The 15370-nt window shown below is 40.7% G+C and overlaps 1 protein-coding gene across 1 annotated transcript in view; it reads left to right on the plus strand.

Moving 5' to 3' along the window:
- slc35f1 (solute carrier family 35 member F1) overlaps positions 1 to 15370 on the plus strand; it is a 422044-nt gene that overhangs the window by 222890 nt on the left and 183784 nt on the right. Inside the window, exon 2 of the mRNA XM_048531060.2 lies at positions 10263 to 10438. Within this exon, the coding sequence (XP_048387017.1) occupies positions 10263 to 10438 (176 nt within the window). The remainder of the gene's footprint in view (positions 1 to 10262; positions 10439 to 15370) is intronic.

The raw sequence follows: 15370 nt of genomic DNA on the forward strand, positions 1-15370 counted from the left end.
TTCAGTTTTGCTAATACCGACAGGTTCCTAAGCATACACATACTAAAATGCTTTATGAAAGTCCACTCAAACATGCAAGCACTCTTCCATCCAGCATGTTAATAGGTCTCTTGAAAGAAAAATCATCTGGTGTACTTCATGATTTATCATTCACAAACACACATTTCAGTAATTATATGTTAGATGAGATTGTGATTTGTTAGGGCAAGATCTCTGAAACACCTCTTTCACTGAAATAACATGTAATGTAAAGGTAACCCATGCACTGAACCTTGGTGTGGATTTATTACATCCTGCCAGAGTGAGTTCGGTGGTAGGCAGTTCCATGTACTCACTGGGGAGGTTTGCACATACCATTCATTCTGGTAGGAAGACAGCCTTGTTACTCCGAATTGCTAACAGGTTAATGTAGGCTACCCACTTTTTGGCTAATGAGGCATGTTATTGGACCACCAAAAGCTCAGTATCCCTGAGTGGTGACTCAGGGATCCTCCTATACTCTCACAGGTTTCCAGTGCCTCCTGAATGCTGCCAGCAACGTCAGGTGTGCCAGCTGCCTCCAAGAGGGTCCTTCTTTCAAAGGTATTTAGAACCTGATCGAGGGAATCAGTATCAAGAAGGAGGATTTTGTGAGCCAGATTTGAACTACAGAGTTCTGGATGATCTCAAGTTTATGGAAGGTGATCAGTAAAGTGCATGTTGGAATAGTTGACCCCTGAATAGGGGCCAGCAGTCACTCTGAGGTGTTTAGGGAGGTGCCCCTTAACTGGTATTGCTAGTTCATTCTTTGGCCTGTCTGTATTTGGCATAACAGTAATGCCAGGGAATTCCTGGGAGCCTGGCATTTCAACCGGAACTCTGTCAACGAACACCTTGAACCGGACCTGACATACAAGCCACTGTGAAACAAAACCAGAAGTGATGCCAACCACCGCAGCAAACCGAGGCGTATAAATAACAAGCTGGACAGAATACCAACGCATCACCGGTGGCACACTGATGATGTTACCTAGCAGGGTGACGAAATGTCTGCAATAAAACACACCAGCCCCATGAGCAAGTCTACTACCTCCTGATTCAATGGTTCTATGAGTCTTCATACAAATGAGCTTAGACTTTTTCAGCTTAAAATAACCCTTTCAGGATTTTACACAACATTTCTGGTCTGTAACATTGAGGAAACATATCTTTACAGTTCTAAAATATCTTCCGTCTTTGGGAGCGGCTAGTTTACACATCCAATATCAACTAAGACTTCTATGAAACTGAAACCAAAATGGCTTTCTTCAAGCTGCAGTTATTTTTCCCAAACAAATAATAATTAAATTGATTCTCATACAAATGAGCATAGACTTTCTCAGTTTCAAATAACCTTTTGAGGATTTTACTCAAATATTTCTGGTCTGGAACATCAAGGAAATTTATATCTGTAACAGTTCTAACATGTCTCCCTTTTTTGAGAGCAAATAGCATACACATCCAACATCAACTGAAATTTCTGTGAGAAAGAAACCCAAACAGCTGTCTTCAACAGTTACTTTCCCCAGGCAAAAAATAATTCCATTCTGGAACCTTCTGTCTGAAGTCTAAAGCACAACTGTTTACCCTGAGTGAGTTTTACAAGCAAATAGTGAAAACAAAAGCCCATTACTATTGAGGAAGACAATCTTGCCTCTCTGCGACTTAACCCCAGTGCCTACAGAAATACATACAAGTTAACAATTAATTCTTATCATACTTACAGAAAAACCATTTGGTTCACAATCCAAAAATCCTATAAATAAATCTCATACTTTACATCATACGACTGAGAGGACAATCCATAATGCAGGCACCCTCCAACATTTTTAAACTCCAGATGAAGAACAAGTTCAGCAGCTAGGTGCCACCAATGGAGAACGGAGTCCATCGAAAGTGAGATCTTTGGCTTCAGACACCACTCGGTAAGGAGAATCTGCAGGCTTTCTTTGAGCATAGGCCCCCTCTTAGCCTGTGACTGGTTGCTGTCACCAGGAGAACTGGAAGCTGATTTAAAGATCCCAGTTGGTCGTCTTTTAACAGTGGTTAATGAAACTCTGAAGGAAGCTGATTAGTTACCTACTTTATAGGGCCAGGTAACCCTGGCAGCCCCAAACCTGCCCCAGCACACATATGTAATGCTGGAAATGCAGTCAGAAAACCAATGTACACCATCCAGCACTAGTATTTTCAGTTTCCAGCCCCATCGCAGGGCCCAAAGATACAGCCTCAATTCTCTCTGATAAATCAGCCAGAAATGCCTTGAATTGACCTACTTAGTAAGTTCTACTTCTAACTTCTATTTCAGCCTTTTCAGCATTTTTATGAACGTGGTGTTGTGAATGGGATAGATAAATATATTACAGATATATTAGAATATGTGAGCATGTTTCTGGCTTGGATTAATATATGTATCAAAGGTATTTGCATAAATGCCATTTTATTGAAAGAACTTGTTTGTGCAAGAGGTGCTGCCTGTGATAGTTCCTTGGTTAGGTGGAAAATCTAGAGAAAGATGACAGGTTTCTAGGTCAAACGTCTCATAATTTATAGAGCTGCAGAATTGACAGGGAGGAAACTGGACCAGGGAATGACTTCCTTATATGTTGATTTTTGTTGGATGATCAGTGTGAGTGTGCAGTCCGAGGGATCGTTGATATCTTTTTTTCACAGTCGAGGAACACATGTCTTTAGGATCACAAGCCAACTAACCATACTCTGGACTTTTGCTGGAAGCAGACCAGGAAATCTTGTATTTTTGAGCTGTTCACAGTAACCATGCAAGCAGTTCGGTAAATTGTTCTACATTCAGTTTATGAGAATATGCCATTCTCTTAGATCTGGCAATTCTCCAGAACTTGTGCACCCAGATGATTACATCGTTAGCGCTGGTTGGCACTACTTGAATGGTACACACTGTTCGGTAATGTAGAACATTAAATCGAATAATCAACCCATACCAGGGTCAAGTGGGACTATCCAGTAGGAATCCTAGAACCAAACACAGTATGTTTAAAATAATGTTATGAATTTAGCTTTCTTTGTGACTGATGCTTAATTTAGTGAGACTCTCGGACATGTCTAGGAGCTGGAATTACCTATTTCCTTTCCAAACCTTTCACTGTATATTTAGTACAACATCACTTACTTTGCAGTGAGCTTATATTGGCCTGTGTCAAATGTATCCAGAATTTTAATTGTCTCATTCATGTGTTGTTGGCAACGGAGATTGTAGAGATAGTAGATCATATTAATGATATTTTTCACAACATTTTTCGATGACTGAAGCTTAGAAATGTCACCAATGTAAAATTTCAAACAATAAAGAAATCCTAAGAGTTTGATAAAGGCAAAATACTGCAGATGCTGGAAATCTGAAACAATCGCAGGGAATGTTGGAAAATGCAATGGGTCTGGCAGCATCTGTGGAACGAGAAACACAGTTGATGTTTTCAGTCTGGTATGATACTTCTTCAGAATTGAAGACATGTTTTCTTCAGGACTAAAGAATGCTGCCAAATCTGCTGAGTTTCTTCAGCATTTTCTGTATTTATTCAAAGCACATAGATCACAGGATAATGGTTGTTGTGGTGATATAGCAGATAGATGTAATAGTTCTTTATAGAATTTTATATCCATTTCTGTTGGCTGTATGCCGATGTTCATGACTAGGCTATACACGAGTGATGGTAGGGCCTGTGTGAAGAGAAGAATACAATTATCAAGAAAAAAGTAAGCAATTCTGCTTCAGAGATAATGGGAACTGCAGATGCTGGAGAATCCAAGATAATAAAGTGTGAAGCTGGATGAACACAGAAGGCCAAGCAGCATCTCAGGAACACAAAAGCTGATGTTTCGGGCCTAGACCCTTCATCAGAGAGCTCTGATGAAGGGTCTGAGCCCGAAGTGTCAGCTTTTGTGCTCCTGAGATGCTGCTTGGCCTGCTGTGTTCATCCAGCTTCACACTTTATTATCTCAGCAATTCTGCCTCATCCTATTTTCTTCTGGTGATCCATTGGACACGAATGCACTGCAGTATTGCACGGGTCTCAAAGGCTCCAAAACAAAGACAGTATGCATTCTTTAATTTGAAATAATAATAAGTTGAGTATAACTGAAATTAACACATTTTGTTGAACCTTTTTGGTCTTACACCCATCAGGACAAATTGCAAGAATACCAACAAAAGTTGAAAATCTAAACAAAACCTGACACTTCATAGCCAATTATCATTAAGTGCTATATTGCCCATGACAATGCCTCTACCACATAGAGTCCATTTGCCAACCAATCAGCACTCCCCCATTATACTGTTTAAATGTTGATTTTTTTTTCTCTTTTATTGTTGTTTCTTGTGAATTTTCTGAATGAATACAAGATATAAATATTTAAAGCAATGTGACTTTAATAATACTCAAGTCCTACACTACCAAGTGACTATTCATTAAAAGTTGTCAACTTTTATTTTTTATTAAATATATGATTGGGTGAAAATCACAAATTTCTCAAATACCACTCCCACCATCTCTCTCTTCTGTCTCCCTTACTTCCTTGGCCTCTCTGACTGAGAAACCATCAATGCAGCAAGGCCCATGAAAGCAACTTCCTCTGCAATAATACAGTCTCAACTGCCTGCTAGGTAGTGTCTGCTTACACACCCATGAAGAGGACAGAGGCCATGGGAATCCTAGCTGGATGTAGAGAAAAGAGATCACACTGCCTCCATCTCTCTTTTAGTTACTGTGTGAGAATCCTGTGGGAGTGGAAGCATTAAAAGGCTTGTTGTCATTAGTTGTACTTTATGACTCATTTAGGTGAGGTACCTTCGGTCTGCATGTTCATTAGCTTATCCTTTTAACAATTATTGTTCATGTTTACAATCAGGCTTGTGTTATTATTGCTTGATGTCAAAAGGGATGTGATTTTACATGCTGGAGGTCAGCGTGGGGGTTTGTTCAGTGCAATGCATTGCTTAGTTTATCTGTGTGATAATGGAATTTTTCAGACACGGGTGCTTGCTGGATAATTTCTGTGCTTGAAAAAATATGAATTGCAAAGTCATTTTCCGGAAGGCTGAGAACTGTTCAAGTGAATAGCTGAATTAATGTTGCCCTTGTGGTCCTTGGATGGTCTCAGTAATCTTTCTTCCATGCCTGTGTACTTCATCCTTCATCTTTCTCTTCCTCTTCCTTCCTGACTCCTGAGGAGCATTCCAGGTTCTCCCTTTCTTCAAACTCGCGCCGTTTTTGGATGTTCATATTGTGGAGTGCATAGCAGCTGACTGCAATATCAGACACACTGCCTTCTACTGGAGCACAAAATCTGACCAATCACTGTAATAGGCCTGTTTAATGCAGGTGCATGTTATAGGTAGTTCTGGTTATAGTGCATCTTGGCATCTGAATCTGAGTGTTTGATGAACATAAGAAGCATGACCACCATGTGGGTGGCTAGGTGGCTCATTGCGACGCAACACCAGGGACCAGGTTCAATTCCAGTCTCGGGTGACTGAGTGTGTGGAGAAGGAATGTTCTCCCCGTGTCTGCATGTGTTTTCACTGGGTGCTGCAGTGGGTTACTTATGGTAAATTTGAGGGTTAGGGTGGAATACATTTCAGAGGACCGGTGAATGGGCCAAATGGCCTCTTTCAACACTGTAGGGATACTTCAAGAAGCCAGTTCCTTGGAGAATAACCCTCATTCACTAGGATCCCCTCATGGAAGAATCTGGATGTAGACCAGAGGTTTTGAAGCACCTGAACTCTCAAAGGATATATGCATGATGGCAGCTATCTGGGAACCAAATGTCTACACGATGGCTTCTTGTGATCACAGATATGCTGACTTTCAGTGAATGGAAGGATTTTTTTTTATTCATTCATGGGATCTGGGCATTGCTGACTTGTCCAGCATTTATTGCCCATTCTTTGTTGCCTTTGAGAAGGTTCTCATGAGCTGCAATTCATTTAGAGTAGGTACACACACAGTGCTCTTAGAGAGGCAACTCCAGGATATTGACTGCATGACACCAAAAGAACAACAATATATTTCCTACTCAGGGCCGTTAGTGGCATGGAGAGGAAGATTTAGGTGGTAGATTGCCATGTGCCTGTTGCCCTTGTCTAATTCAATGGTAGTAGCCTTAGGTTGGAAGGTTGCTGTCGTGGGACCTTGATGAATTTCTGCAGTGCATCTTGTAGACAGTACACACTGCTGCTACTAAACATTGATGGTGGAGATATTCTTGTGCCAACCAATGTTATTATTGGACAGATCAGTGCTGCAGATTTGGTTTTCACAGTGAAACAGAAATTTATTACACAGGAGTTTTGAAGATAAAACGGGATAAACCAATTTACATATAACACAAATTTAAAGACTGAAACACACTGTAAAATATAATTCTATGAATCCCAACAATGCTCCTTTCAGTGTTATAGAATCACCACTGTGTGGAAATAGCCCCTTTGGCCCAACAAGTCCACACTGAACCTCAGAGCATCCTATCCAGGCCCAACCCCTGTAATCCACCTAATCGACATAACCCTGAACACTACGGGCAATTTAACATGGCCAATCCACCTAGCCTGCACACATTTGAACTGTGGGAGGAAACTGGAGACCCGGAGGAAACTCACACATACATGGGGAGAATGTGCAAACTCCAGACAGACAGTAACATGTAGGTCAGACCAGGTAAGGATGACAGTTTCCTTCCCTAAAGGACATGAGTGAACCAGATGGGTTTTTCCTGACAATCAATAATTGATTCACAGTCATCATTAGGTTTTTAATTCCAGATATTTTTACTGAATTCAAATTCCACCATCTGCTATGAGTTTCGGACCTGGGTCCCCAGAACATTATCTAGGTCTCTGGAATTTAAATTTTGAAGCTGCTGCTTAAAAGACTGTTAATGATCTTCACAACAAGCTCATTCGCTGGAGGCGTGAGGGTTGTGGCGTCCTGATCAGACTCTACTGCTGAGCACATTTTTAAAGATGTGTTGAGTTCTTAGGGCGAAGCAATGCTATTGGATTATGCAATTTTCAATGCATGTTACACCAACTTCAATCTCACAAACTTTTGAAACCCAGCATACACAATCTGTTGCAATCAATATCTCTTCTAATAGTTCAGAACGTAAGAAATACTTTATTTTTGAAAGAGTTCAGAAAAGATTTACTAGGATGCTGCTGGGGGTGGAAGGTTCTAAACTATAGGGAAAGGCTGAATAGGCTGGGATATTTTCCCTGGAGCATCGAAGGCTGAGGGATGACCTTCTAGATGTTTGTAAAATCCTGATGAGCATGGATAGGGTGAATCATCCAGGTCTTTTCCCTAGGCTAGGGAGTCGAAAACTAGAGACCATCGGTTTAAGGTGGGAGGGGATAGACCTAAGAGCAACTGAATCGTGTGGACGGTCGTGCGCGTACGGAATGAGTTGCCAGAGGAATTGGTGGAGGCTGGTACAATTACAGCATTGAAAAGGCATTGGGACAGGCACATAAATAGAAAGAATTTAGAGGGATATGGGCCAAATACAGGCACATTGGACAAAGATATCTGCTTGGACAGTGTGAACTAACAGGTCTGGTTTCACGCTGTACAACTCTGACTCTAAATAGAAGAAGTAGGCCATTCAGCCCTTCAAGCTTGCCCCACCTTTCATCAAGATCATGGTTGATCTGTCCAAGTTTTCTTTCATGCCTGGTCATCATAGTCATCAGCTCTGCTCAAAAGACTATCTATTTCCTTTTTAAATACTTCCAATGATCAAGCCATCACACTCAATTATAGAGAATTCTAGACATTTACTACCCCTCTGGGAGAAGAAATTGCTTCACATCTCAGTTTTTTAATGAGTGTTCTCCTTGTTCTGCAACTGTACTCCCTAGTTCAAGCTTTTCCCACTAGTGGAAACATCTTCTCAACATCTGTCCTGTCAAGTCCTCTGAGGATCTTGTATGTTTCCTGAGCTCACCCTTCATTCTTCTAATGTCTAATCTATAAAGGTCTAACCTGTTTAGCTGTTCTCGATAAGTTAGTCTCTGTGTCCCAGGAATCGGCCTAATAGTAGGTGGCTTAAAAGCAAGAGGAAACAACAACAAAAGAAGTGAAAATGTTCAAAGAGTGAAAAGGTAAATTTAACCGTGGAACACCATGCAGGACACACACACATGCAAAAGTAAATCAAAAATATTTTAAATTAAAGCACTGCATTGTTACTTGGAACATTGGCAGAAACACACTTCAAGTAATTCAGTTCTGACAGCCAAATAGCAATTGGAAGTGTGCCTGCGTTATTTTGATGTGACGGTCTAGTATTTGTTTCTGCCATTGATGATAGAACTTGAGAAACAAGAAAGAGCTAAGCTTTAAAAAAGAATGTCCGCAAGGCTGTCTGTTCTCATCAGGCACATTAGTCACTCTCTCTCTACGTGGCACAGGGAGCGCTTCATTTTCTCTCCAATATGCAGCAATAACATGCGGTGCACCCTCTTTCAATTGTTTCACATACTGAAGGGTGCACAGAACTTCACTGGGAAACTGGAGAACATGAGGATGCAGTTACTGATCCAAGCCAATTCTGTTTGCATCGGAAGACCTGTACCTATACAGATAACAAAGTGTGGAGCTGGAGGCACACAGCAGGGCAGGCTGCATCAGAGGAGCAGGAAAGCTGACGTTTCGGGTCTGGACCCTGCCTCAGAAAATCTGCAGAAGAGTCCAGACTCAAAATGTCAGCTTTCCTGATCCTCTGATACTGCCTGGCCTGCTGTGTTCCTCTAGCTCCACACCTTGTTATCTCACTCTCCAGCATCGGCAGTTCATTCTATCTCTGTAATTATACAGTGCCTAATCACACCTTTCGGAAACATCTCAAGGTACTTATGTATTAAGTGGTGTTATTTGGCGTTCTGCAGCTACCATTTTGGTACGGCAATGATCTACAAATCACAATGAGAGGAATGACAAGCTAATTATTACATGTTAGTGTTGGTTGAGTGAAGAATGTTGACCACACCACTAGGGGTCTTTGATTAAACTCTTGGAATCTTTAACAGCCGTATGAACTGTTGGAACCAGCAGGTGCAACCATACTTTTTATCTGAAGGATTGTTTCTGCTTCTGAAAACAAATTTTACCATTTGTTTGTTTACTTCAAATGTACCTTAAATTGAAATGTTGTATGTTGATTCTCCCCAAGGCTCTTGCTGATTAAATCCAAAATCCAATAGTTTGTTTTGAAACATTTGAAAAGGAAATGAATTTGCTTTGCTATTTTCTAAACCAAATTCAGGAAAAAAAACTAATAAAATTTAAGGAACAAATAATACCGATGCTCTTTGCACTGTTAAAATCGGTGAATCAGTAATTAATTTTTTAAAAAATCAATATACTACACCTCACAGTTAACTTTCAAGCTATTCTTGAAACATTAGCATTTAAATCCTCTAAGAAAGTACATCATTTTCTGAACTCAGAATTAGCAAACTATAGTATTTCCTTGTGTCCTGATGTTAAAGCGATTTGAGGGACAAAAAAATACTGATTATGGCTTTGATATTTGAATAGAAACAGCTTTACCGTCGGGAAAAAAATTATTTAAAACATTGGTAAAAGTTTATCTGGTGGTGCACAATGCAAATCCACGAACCATGTACTGCAGTAAATCCAGTAATGCAGGAGTATAAGGAATGCGCAGAAGGTTTTAAATTCTAAAGCCACATCACAGGAAATGATACAGAGCACTGTCTGATCAAAACAAGCATTTTTTTTCAGGAGCTTATAAACTTCAGCTTTCTTGAAAGTTTTCATTTATGAGAGCCGGCTCTTAGAGTATCAAGTATGAATGAAGTTGTCACTGCAAGTCAGGATCTTTCCTTTCACTGGTTGTATTCAGAATGATGGTGTGACAAGTCATTTGCCAGAAAACACAGCTTCTTTAAATTTACACTGCAGTTCTACCCATGGGGCTTGAGCTGTGAAAACAGCCATGCTGACAGCTGCCTGTTCTACATGGTGGACATGCTGGCTGAAAATCTTGAACTTGGTAAAAAAATAAAATCCGTTATTGAGCCGTTAGATGTTTCAGTAGGGTTGTAAGTCTTTTGGTTTTATCTCCACCCTAATTGAGATATGGCTCCCTAGGGGCCCTAACTGTGTTGCCAATCAGTCAGTGAAAGAATTTGTCTTTGGTCATTGATTTTGTCCTAATATGCAGATCACTTGTTCCTTTAGAGAGCTGCTGCTGTCGCTGGCACTGGGCCAGGTGCTGTCATTGTTGATCTGTGGTATAGGCCTGACTAGCAAGTACTTGGTGGAGGACTTCCATGCCAACACTCCAGTATTTCAGAGCTTTCTTAACTACATCCTCCTGTTCCTGGTTTACACAACTACATTGGCTGTACGGCAAGGTAGGTCACACTTAACTTCGCACAATCTTCTGCTTTTAATTGTAACGGGTATAAAGAAAAATGAATCATACGTGCCATTGCTATTTGTTTTATATTTCAGGAATAAGTTAAAAGGTTGATGTGCATCACTGTTAATGCAGCAATTTTGAGGTTGATGTGATCTGGTAATTTCATTAGCCAGTGTTAACCGTTCTCATTGGCCTGTGTTTAATGATGAAGCTCTGATCAATGCTATTTAGGGCAGACATTGTGCAGATATGGGATTAGCGAGTTTTGAGAAGATTTGTAGCTCAGGTTGAGGTTCTGGATGTGAGCTTGCTCGCTGAGCTGGAAGGTTAGTTTTCAGACGTTTTGTCACCATTCTAGGTAACATCATCAGTGAGCATCCGGTGAAGCGCTGGTGTTATGTCCCGCTTTCTATTTATCTGGTTAGGTTTCCTTGGGTTGGTGATGTCATTTCCTGTTCTTTTTCTCAGAGGATGGTAGATGGGCTCCAAATCAATGTGTTTGTTGATGGAGTTCCGGTTGGAATGCCATGCTTCTAGGAATTCTCGTGTGTGTCTCTGTTTGGCTTGTCCTAGGATGGATGTGTTGTCCCAATCAAAGTGGTGTCCTTCCTCATCTTTATGTAAGGATACTAGTGATAGTGGGTCATGTCGTTTTGTGGCTAGTTGATGTTCATGTATCCTGGTGGCTAACTTTCCGCCTGTTTGTCCACTTTGATTGGGACAACACATCCATCCTAGGACAAGCCAAACAGAGACACGCACGAGAATTCCTAGAAGCATGGCATTCCAACCGGAACTACATCAACAAACATATTGATTTGGAGCCAATCTATCATCCCCTGAGAAAAAGAATAGGAAATGACATCACCAATGCAGGAAATGACATCACCAACCCAAGGAAACCTAACCAGATAAACAGAAAGCGGGACATAACACCAGCGCTTTGTCGGAGGCTCACTGATGATGTTACCTAGAAACGTGACGAAACGTCTGAAAACTAACCTTCTGGCTCAGCGAGCAAACTCACATCCAGATATGGGATTAATTTGATTGATTACTTTTTTTAGTATATTGATGAATTTCTGTCTGTGAAAGCACAGGGACAACACCAGCTTGTCCGTACACACTCTCAGCAGCAGTTTTAATGCCCCATCCATTTGTCAGAATACACTTCAGAAAACAACTGCTACTCTATGTCATCAGTCATTACTCACACTGTTGTTGTAATATGTAGGTCAAACAGCTTGTAATTGTTGATATCTGTCCTTTATTTTTAAATTACTGGTATAGTAAGTGAAATAAATGGCTGTAGTGGTACAGTAGTAGTGACGCCAGGAAGCCTCCGTTCAAGGCCTGCCTACTCCAGACATGTGTCCAAAAATTCCTGAATAGGTTGATCGGCAATTATCAATTGTGAACAAGAGTGTCTCAGGGAGGGGCAGCTCTACCAGCCCAGAGCACAGCCGGACCATCCCCTAGCCTGATGCCCCACCCTGAGCACACCCAGACCATCTCCCATCCCCCATCCCGCATCCCGAGCACTGCCGGCCCAACCCCCTCCCCACCCTACCCCTAACCGCACCCACAGCGCCATCTCCTGAGCACAGCCAGCTCAACCCCACCCCCATCCCCGAGCACAGCTGGACTATCCCCCATCTCTAACCTCACCCACATCCCCCATTCCCGAGCACAGCCAGGCCATTCCCCCAGCCCCACCACAAGCACAGCTGGCCCACAGAGCCCAGGCCATTGTTAATGGGCACCTCAAAAAAACACAATGGACTGGGCCTGTCAATCTAAGGATGGGATCTTGTTTCCAAAAGCCTTCTGTGTGGTGATCACTGCTGCCAATACTCTGTCACAGGTAAATACCACTGCACTGCCACCCGTGATGGGCCTGTCCTATTTGTACGAAGGGACACAGTTAGGAAAACTGATGGCAGTACCTGGAGCTAGCTGTTGCCTGACTACGCTGTAGACTGTTCTCCCAATTTTGGCCCAAATATTTAAACGCCATTGAACAGGACTTTATAGGATTGTTCTGTGAAGAGTGTGCCTTGTTTTTTTCTCTCTGTAGTCTAGGTTGATGCTGGGTGGTCCATTTAACGTTATCAGCTCCAGAGCATTACCTTCAAAGAGAGACAGTGACATCATGGCTGCCATTTACTTGTTAATTCTATTATTTTACGTTTATCCAGGTAGAATAAAGACTGCTTATGTGGGTGCTACTGATTGACACTATTTGTATGAATAAAATCAGTTGTATTTTTCAACCACTTGGTGTGTTAAAATAGTTCAGATCATTGTTCTGCCAGATCCCATGGAAAGATAACAGGATTTATGCTCTGATTAGAAATAAGTTCTTCCATGCAAATAAACCTTGTGTTTCTTTCAAACAATTGGAATATTTAGATCCCGAAGAAATTGTAACAATTGCTTTGTTATTTTAGCTGTATATAATTTAATTTTATGAATAAAATATGAAATAAAAAATGGGAGGGCACTTGCCCAGACTAATTCGACAGAACAAATAGTTTGAACAATACAAATGTTTACAATGATGGAAAAAGCATTGTTAATTAGTAATCCCATGACTGACAGAATGCAACACCATAGAACCTAAGGGTCAATCAGGTTGCTTTGCACTTTCAACAGGGAGTCTCTCTAAGTGAGAGCACATATCAAAACTTCAGCATGTATTTTACACCAATTTCCAGTATGGTTGGAAAATAGTGTGCAGCATGTGTGGGAATATCCAATATACACAATCAGCAGGAGGTTGCCCTGTCAGGAACATAGAATCTGTAAATTACCCCTGCAGAACAATCTATTAAAGAACAATTTCTCATAGCTTCATAAAAAGTATCAAAAATACAAATTTGCTTTCTTTTTAGATAATGACAAGAAATACACCAAGCAACATATTATTGATGCCCAATAATTTCTGAAAGCATTCATTGACTATAATCACAACATTTTTTTACTTTAAAATAAGTATCTTGTTTTGTTCATTCAATTAACTTCTATTGTTTATGACATAACCATTTATGCTTATATTTATTCCTCTCCTTCATGTGACACATGAGATTGGAGGATCTAGGTGGAAGGTCATGCATAGTTAGCGATGTAATGGGGAGTGAAGTTAAAATGTTTATGAAAATAGCAATGTACAGCTAGAACATCTGTGGTTATGGTTCAAAGAGGGTGGAAAATATGCTAATATTAGACCAAGTTTAGGTTGATAATGACAGGCTGGGGCTGAGATTTCAATGTTGGGCTTGAAATCCAAATTATTAGCCTGGGTATTCCAATGACCCCGAAATTAGTCATTGGAGCAGTGCAGACTGGAGTCACTTACAAGGACCCTGTGGAATCCCAGATACGGCAGGTACTCTGGATAGCGTATAGCTCAGTAGTTAGCACTGCTACCTCACAATGCCAGGGACCTGGGTTTGACTCTAGCCTCGAGTGACTGCCTGTGTAGAGTTTACACATTCTCCCCGTTTCTGCTGGGTGTTCTGGTTTCCTCCCACTCTTCAGAGATGTGCAGGTTAGTTTGATTGTCCATGCTAAATTACCCTGTAGTCTGCAGGGATCTGCAAACTAGGTGGATTAGCCCTGAGAAATGTGGGGTTATGAGGATAGTTAGGAGGCTGGATCTGGATGGGTTGCTCTTTGCAGAGTGAGTGAAGACTCAATGGGCCACATGGCTTTTTCTGCACTATAGGGATTCTATGGTTCTATGAGTTGCTTGAGAAATTGAAAATTCTGATGGGTATTTCCACTGGGTCTGGAAATTCAGAGGGTTCCGCTTCTGTTAGTAGCTTCTGAGAAGAAGTTAAAGAATAACAATCCAGTGTAGCTTCTCAGTAACTATTAGAATTAACCCCCAGCCTCCAATTAAGTTTCAAAATGTGATATGCTGACTCCTGCAAAAGCGGGACACTGTTTAACTTCCCTCAATGATCCCACACTCTATTAATTTAAGGCATAATGCACATTTCTGAAGGAGCTGAGATGGGAATTCAGATATCATTTAAATTGTTATTGTGCAATCAATCAATGTTCATACTCTGCATTAATATCATTATTGCTACTTTTTATAACAGTTGACAATTATTCATGAGCTGCCCCATATTTGTAAATTGAAGCACCCTCTTGCACTAACTTTTCTTCAGGAAAATGATGTGAAAAACGGAATCCTGTCGTGGAATCAATGATACAAAAAGAAAAGCATCAGTGGGTTTGCACCGTTTAAATGGTAAACGGCACTTCATTAGGTTGATAGCAATGACGAATGCTTTAGTTGTGAGAAGAGTCTAGAATTTTTGGACTTTGTTTTTTTTAGTTCTATCAGGTTTCTGATAAAGATGTTCAAAAGTACAAAAGATTTTGAGAAGGTCATTCGGGAAAAGGCTATTTTCACTCAACATTGAAATAGTAACTAAGGCATAAGTTCAAACTAATCATCAATGAACAAAAAGAGAGATTGGGAGAACATTTTTGAAACAGAACATTGTCAGATGTTGAAATACAGAGCTGTTGTTTATCTGACACTGAGAACTTTAACCCTTTTAACAAGCGACAACTGCTCCTTACCATGATCTGTCACAATTGCATTGCCCCTGCCTACAGAACAGTATTTGTTATACACGCTTGTATTAGATGTTATAACATAAGAAATATCCTACTAGATACGGTGTTTGCCGCAGAATCTATGATAGCTTTTTAAAGCGATGTGGTTACTTTTAGATAATTGAAAATTGATAAAATCTGTAGAATAGTGGACAGCTGTCTCCGAAGGTCAGCATTTGTATAATAGATTGGGTGGCTTTTGAGCTAGCACTGTGCAATGGACATTATTTTTCACTGTTGCTGCTCCTTTAATGCCTTGAAGTACTTTTACTTTTCGAGGTAGAGTCTG

Source organism: Stegostoma tigrinum, chromosome 4 (genome assembly GCF_030684315.1).
Source record: "Stegostoma tigrinum isolate sSteTig4 chromosome 4, sSteTig4.hap1, whole genome shotgun sequence".
In the NCBI taxonomy this organism is placed as follows: domain Eukaryota; kingdom Metazoa; phylum Chordata; class Chondrichthyes; order Orectolobiformes; family Stegostomatidae; genus Stegostoma; species Stegostoma tigrinum.